This window comes from Zingiber officinale, chromosome 7B (assembly GCF_018446385.1).
Source record: "Zingiber officinale cultivar Zhangliang chromosome 7B, Zo_v1.1, whole genome shotgun sequence".
Lineage (NCBI taxonomy): Eukaryota > Viridiplantae > Streptophyta > Magnoliopsida > Zingiberales > Zingiberaceae > Zingiber > Zingiber officinale.
Genome location: NC_055999.1, coordinates 118811270 through 118818659, shown reverse-complemented (window position 1 = coordinate 118818659; position 7390 = coordinate 118811270). Strand labels below are relative to the sequence as shown.

The 7390-nt window shown below is 38.5% G+C and overlaps 1 protein-coding gene across 1 annotated transcript; it reads right to left on the bottom strand.

Annotated features, from left to right (window-relative positions):
- Positions 1-2026: 2026 nt before the first annotated feature.
- Positions 2027-3630, bottom strand: LOC122007230 (STOREKEEPER protein-like). The gene has a single exon (XM_042563047.1). It carries the CDS (start codon positions 3550-3552, stop codon positions 2302-2304), a length of 1251 nt encoding a protein of 416 aa, XP_042418981.1. The 5' UTR covers positions 3553-3630; the 3' UTR covers positions 2027-2301.
- Between the last annotated feature and the right edge of the window lie 3760 nt (positions 3631-7390).

Sequence of the window (7390 nt, the reverse complement as noted above, 5' to 3'; positions counted from 1 at the left end):
GAATTAAACTTGAATACATAAACTATAAATATTTGATGTACATAAACAAAGTGAAAAATAAATTTTGTAATTCATGCATCAATGTAAGTTCATTTATCTGATTAATGATGTATGATCTAAGAGTTTTTATTCAATAGTATAAAAGTCATGTAATGTAAAGTTACAAGATAAATATTTTTTTCAATACAAAATCATTATACCACAACTCTTCTCTTCACATCAAAATCTTCACATCAAAATCATTTTCTGTACATTACCCCAAAGGTTATTCTTAGATTCGAAAGAGTGTAGAATATCATTAAAAATAGTTTTCCATGAAGAACCGACCTCCCTCCAGTGGGAACTTACAAAAAGATCCATGACATCTGAGATATATAAAAGAAACCCTTCCGAGGTCAGCGTTAGTTTGTTGTGCCGTCCTCGTTCGCCCGAAAGGAGAAAGACAAGGACACTAGCGAAATGGTCCAAGACAATTAAACCTAATCCAGCTACTTTAATCGAGCTACTTTAATCGTGTTAAAATAAACTCGATCATGGAAGTAAAGTTGATCGAAAATAAAAATAACGGTTAAATTGAAATTCGAAAGAAAATCACGAATTACAGAATAAAAAATTTTAAAGTCTTTATTCCTCCTGCTCAAGCATAACCAAATTTAATTTAATCGATTTAACCAAATTCAATTTTTTTAACACCACAACCAAACCAATTTAACCGACATAATCACAGAATTTCTGAATTAGCAAACCAAACTTTTCTATCGATTAATCCGATTCAATTGAACTTTTGCTCGCCCCTATCCGAGATGAGTAAACCATGTTAGAGAGCTACTTTAACTGAGTCGAATCAAACTTGACAAACATTATATAATAGATTAACAGGCAGGTCAAGTGGATTGGACGAGTCAAACAGATTGAATGACGAACTAACTCATCATAAACCACAAGTCTTGAACAGCGAAACTATTCCAAGTCACCAGTCCACCTCCAAAACGGATCACCGCACTGATCCAAGATAAGCAAACAAACGTAATCGATTGAACAAGCTAAATAGATTGAACGACGAACTAACTCATCACATCAACAACAGCAAAAAGGTTGAGCAGGTCGAGCAATAAAGTAACCTTGAATCACTCAATAAGCTAGAACTTCATGATTAATATACAGTATGGTACAGGAATATAGTGGAATGGGAAATAATATTAGGCAATGGAAGTATCTAAAGACAAAAAAAAGGCACATAGATTCCATAGGTTATATCCTTTTGTTATGATTTAGACTAGACAAGGCAATTGTCTAAGACAAGTCTTGTAGAAACTGATCTAACAAGCTCGTTCGTCAAGCCAGGCTAAGCCTGTGCAGCATGCCTTTGGGTTTGTGATAATAGCATTAGTCATTGGTTAGAGTTCCATAAACTAAGAATGAGTAAACTCATAAGAAGAAGGTAATTAAGGCTTAACAGCAACAAAGAAATTACTTTATGGCCCTTAATAAATATTCAGAAAATTCAAGAAGCATATTCTTAGACATTTAATATCAAACACCAGCACTCATATGGATTAAACAACAAATAATAACCTTTAATTTATCCTATTGGAATAAATAAAAAGGTGAAAAATCATTACAATACAAAACAACAAAGAACTATTGCGTGTATTTAATCAAATCAACAAGCAAATATATGAAGATTCATACATGTATTAAGATAAAAATATTAGTTTAATTGAACAGGAGTAAACAGTGATGCAATATATATAACAAAAGCAAAGAATGATCATCATTTCAAAAGAGAAGCAAGAGCTAAAATAGATCGAAACAAAACCTAGTTAAACATGAGTTTGTAGGTTAAATAACATTAAAAAACCTAAGGCTGACATACAAGAATTCTTGTGACATAAATGGGTCAAATTCTAAACTTTTTGCTAGCTATCAGAGTTTCTAGTTTGCCCCATCATGAACACTTGCACAAGAAAAAGCAAAGAATGATCTTTCTAAACAATGATGCAGTATATATAACAAAAGCAAAGAATGATCATCATTTCAAAAGAGATGCAATAGCTAAAATAGAATACAACCAAAGCTAGTTAACCATGAGTTTGTAGGTTAAATAACTTTCAAAAACCTAAGGCAGGCATACATTTCTTGCAGCATAAAGGGGTTGAATTCTAAATTTTTTGCTAGCTATCAAAGTTTCTAGTTTTCCCCATCGAACAGTTGCACATGAAAAATAAAATTAAAGTATCGAAAATAATATACTCTACTGAACGTTAAAGCCATGGGGCAGCACCCCAATTTTGAAGTAATTCATTCTGATTTGGCTACAGAATCAAGAAGCAACTTCACTGTCTCTTTACTCAGATTAATTCTTCGCATGTGCATTCTTGTCTTACTCATTATTAATTTTTCTAACTTGTCCTCCAACGCTTTTGCTTTAGCATTATCCAACATCTCTAGAGCCATCTTGATGCCCACCCCACATGGAAGCTCATCTGCCATTTTGTTGGCTGTCTCCCATAAGAATGGATAGTGAGCCTTCACAATACCCCCATTCACGGCGTAATTTGCATCATCCTTTGATTTCTGACCGATCTCATTCCCCCTTTCTTCTTCATTGCCCTCACTTTCAGAATTAGCGCTAACATTATCATTCCCATTCACAGAGGTGAACTTCTCACTCCCCCACACTTTCTTAGAGATGGCGTATGCCTCCTGCTCGTGGGCATTGGAAAGTACTGGGTCTACACCATTCTTGGCACGGGCGGCATTTGTCTGAAACTTTTTTTTAAGCCTTCTGATCTTGTCATTAAGCTGACTATCACTTACCACCAACCGGAATGAATCTTTAATGAGCTCACGGATAACTTCCATCTCGTGGTTGGAGGAAGGAGCATAACCATTCTTACTGCGGAACTCTGCCAGACCATTAAGCAAGATCAATTCATCATCTAAGCCCCACAGTCTTTGAAAAGATTGGCGCTTTTGTCCCGACTGGGGGCTCCCCACAGATTCGCGCTTCCTTTTGAGGGATCCTTGATCCAGTGACGGAGAAGGGCTAACCTGATTGACTGGGTTGGAGGGGGCATCCATAGGCTTGGTTGTTATGGGCTTAATGGACGGTTCAGCGGCACGAGAAGGACGAGGGGCCGGGACAGTAGGCGGCGACTCATCGGATGATTCAGAATCAGAGCCGGAGCCATCAGATGACTCATCAGAAGTGGGTTTGGGCAGCGTCTCCCGTGGAGGGGGCGGCGGTCCTTTAGTCGTCTGAAGACCACTGGACTTGGGATCTTCGTCTCCAGAATCGTCTTCCTCTTCCTCTTCGCTTCCATCTCGCTCCTCTTCCTCGTCACTTCCATCTTCCTCTTCCTCGTCGCTGGATGGAACAGGGGGCACAACTGGATTTTTCTTATGAGAAGGCGACGGGGGACGCACCTCTTCCTTTCGCTGAGGTTCTTCTTCCTCAGAGGAGGAAGAACCGGTGCCGGAAGCGGACTCATCGTCGGAACCAGAAGTGGAAGACTCCGGTTTGGCAGTGGCGGCGCGCTTCGGGGCCATGTCTGATGTAGGTGACTTCGGCTAGGGTTCGGGGGGAGCGAGAGGCTTTCCGGAGATAGCGGTCGAATTGTATAAAGTTGCCCTCTCCTCTAATTTTTATAATAAATACCAAGAATTTTTACTATTCTTTTAAAAATGTAAATGGTAAAAAATAATGTGTAAAAATTAAAAAAAAAAACATTTTTTCTTCGAAACATAAAAAGGGGCTCACTTACTTTTTAATCAAAGCTCACTTTCCATTATTATTTTCCATCTAAATTCTATATTTATTATAAGAGTTATTAATTAAATCGTAGCTACTAATTAAATTCATATTATAATAATTATAAAATCATATCTATTATAATATAAATATTTTTAAACGTATTAAATATATATTATAATAATTATAATTTTATAATTACTATAATATATATATATATATATTATAGTAACTATAAAACTATAATTATTATAATACACCTGATTAATTCATGATTTAGATGTAAAATAACAATAGGAAGAGTATTGGGATAAGAGGATTTATCACGATTAAACAGTAATAAGGGCAGTCCTTTTAATTAAAAGAAATACAGAAAAGACACCCTTGATGATTTAAAAAAAAAATAAAAAACAAGATGTTTTTTGACTTTTGTCAAAAATATTTATACGAATTTGATATGTTGTCCAACTAGTGCCTGCATAATTTTTTTTTTTTTTTTTTTTGAAAGAGAGGTTTAATCACATATAATTTTAGTTATATAATTATTAGATAATCATATAGATAAAATTATAAGGAATAAATATAATTAAAAGATATTTGATTCAATTTAGATAATATAATAAAGAGTTGTTTATTTGGAGGTTTTAGTGCGTTTACCATATTATTCTTGGGTTAATAATGATAATATTATTAATAATATATATATATATATATATATATATATATATATATATATATATATATAATTATATATTTTTTTATTATTTTAAATCTTTTTAGATAATTTTATTAGTGTTAATTTAATTTATCTCAACTATAGCTAAAAGTTGATTGATTTAATTAGCTAAAGTTTTTAATCAAATAACTAAAATTAAAAAAAAAATCATCTTCTTCAATTGATGTCACCCTTTTGCCGTCATCGCTACCTGCCATAGCTTGTCGCTCGCCGCCCACCACCACCCCTACTGCCACCTCCAGTCGTCGCGCTGCCACTGCTGCCTGTCGGGACAATTTCCCTAGATCAAGTTTGACCTATTTGACTAAGCTTGAGTTGAGTCGGGATTTGAGTTTTGATGTTTGATAATATAAGGAGATTACTGGAGCAATCGTCCGGTTATGAGGATAGTCAAAGGGTTGACTAGGTTGATGAAAATACAAGTCAAGTATGTCAAGGTTGACAGGAGACTTGACTGGGAAAGTCCTAACTGAAAGTTAGGCAAATTGGAAAGTCCAAGTGTGATCTTGGCAAAGGAGAAAGTCCTGATGATGAGCCAGGCATTTGGGAAGTCCTGGTGAGGAGCCAGGCAACTAAAAGTCCAAGTGTAATCTTGGCAAAAGAAAAAGTCCTGGTGAGGAGCCAGACAACGGAAAGTCCAATGTGATATTGGCAAAGGTTATAAGTCCAAGCATGTGGTCTTGACAATGTAAGTCCTAGTGTGACTTGGCAAGGAGAATCTGACAACTAAGATGAGGCCGAAGGAAACTCCTAAAGGCAAGGCGTGAATGATGGAAAGATATCCGAGGGACACAAGGCTGATGGAGGAGGCTAGAAGGCTAGTTCGAGGTTGGTCGAGTGTGACCAAATGCTAGGCATGGAGACCCAACAGGTCACAGTTGACCAGGAGTTGAGTTAGAGATCTTGGACTTGAGTTTGAGTCAAGTCCAGGCTTAGGCTGGTCAATCGATTGGGCGATCAATTGAACCAGGGTCTAATCGATCAGTCGATCGATTGGAGTGTGATGTGATTGTGGGAAGGCCCAATCGATCGGTAGATCGATTGGGATGTGGAATTGTGAGCACAGAGACTTTCCCAATCGAATGGGCGATCGATTGGGAGCTGCCAATCGATCGGGCGATCGATTGGGAAGCAGAAGCTCTCACGCGGACGCGAGAGTACAGAAAGGTGCTGAATCGATCGGCCGATCGATTCAGGCAGTCCCAATTGATCGGTTGATCGATTGGGAAGTGACCATTGCATAGGATGCAGGTGATGGATGGTTGCGATGGAGCGGTGCTGACATGGCAATCGATTGGGGTTGATTTCAATCGATTGGGAGCACAGGATATAGCCGTTGCGACGCGATTTCTCCGCAAATCTTTGCAATTTCTTTCCTGCGAGCTTACAACGATCTTCAGCGACTTTCTCTAATCTTCACTGCCAGTTCTTGAAGGCTCTTGGGAGTGTTCTTTCAAGGTTCAAGAGGCAATAACAAGCAACAAGTAAGCAAGAAGAAGTAGTGTTTTCATTTGTATCTTGTACTCTCTTCTTGTATTTTTGTTTAAGTTGTTTGAGTTTGTACGATGCTTCTCTGCCTCCGGCTGTGACCGAGAAGGAGTTGTTCATAGTGGAGATAGCGTGTCGTGTGTAGATCCTTAAATTAGTCACCTCTTCTTGAGGTGGATAACAAGTAAATCCTAGTTGTTAGCATTGTGAGTATTTGTCTTCGAGTATTCCGCTACACAACAATAAGACGAAGCAAACCGACGCAAGCGCGATGAAATACTATTCACCCCCTCTAGCGGGCACATCAGTCCAAACACTGCCCGCCTCCCGAAGTTAAAAAATAATGATCGTCATCTTCCTCAGCTATTGTCGCCCTCTTACCGTGCTGCCTATTGCAGCTTGCCGCCTGCACCCTGCTGCCACCTTCGGGCGTCACGCTGCCACTGATGCCCACCGCTGCTACCCATCGTCGCCGCTACTGCTACCTCCATCGCCCACTATCGTTGCTGCCACCTCCGACCGCCACAAGAAGCTTCGTGGAGATCTACACGCGTGAAGAAATGTTGGGCTGCTTCCGCTGCCTGCTGCCACCTTCGCACAACCCCATTGTTGATCCGGCACCGCCCGCCACTAGGGCTGTAAATGAACCAAGCGTTCATGAACAAGCTTGTTGTTCAGCTTGGTAAGAGTTTGTTTATGTTCGTTCAATATATATAAGATTAATTAAACAAACAAGATTGAACAACTCGTTAAGCTAAACAAACAAGTTTGAACACATATGTGTTTAGCTCGTTAACATTCATGAACAACGTTCGTGAACAATGTTCGTGAACAACGTTCATGAACAATATTCACGAACCATATTCATTAATAAAACTCTTTTCAATGTACTAAATAAATAATAAAATAAAATAAATAAATTTAAATTATCAAACTCAATAATCAATCAAACAACTAAAAGTTTTAAACAATCAAACAAGTTTGAATTGAGAGCTTGATTACATCTAAACGAACCAAGCTTGAACCAAGCTCAAGCCAAACTTGAATTGAGAGTTTGATAACATCTAAACGAACCAAACTCAAGCCAAGCTTCAAACAAGCTCAAGCTCATAAAAAATAAACCAAGCCAAGCTTGAACACTCATTTCAAAAACTTGGTTCATTTTAAGCTCGGTTTGGCTTGGCTTGGTTACCTTATCAAACAAGCTTGAACACCCCAAAGCTCGGCTCGGCTCGGCTTGTTTACACCCCTACCCGCCACCCATTGCCACCGCCCGTCGCCCATTGCTGTCATTCGTCGCTGCCACCTCCGACTACCGCTCCCCCACGTGTTAAACGAAGCTTCACGGCGATCTGCTTGTTGCCACCTCCACACTGCCAGCTTGTTTGTTTGATGGCTCCAATCTCTCCGAG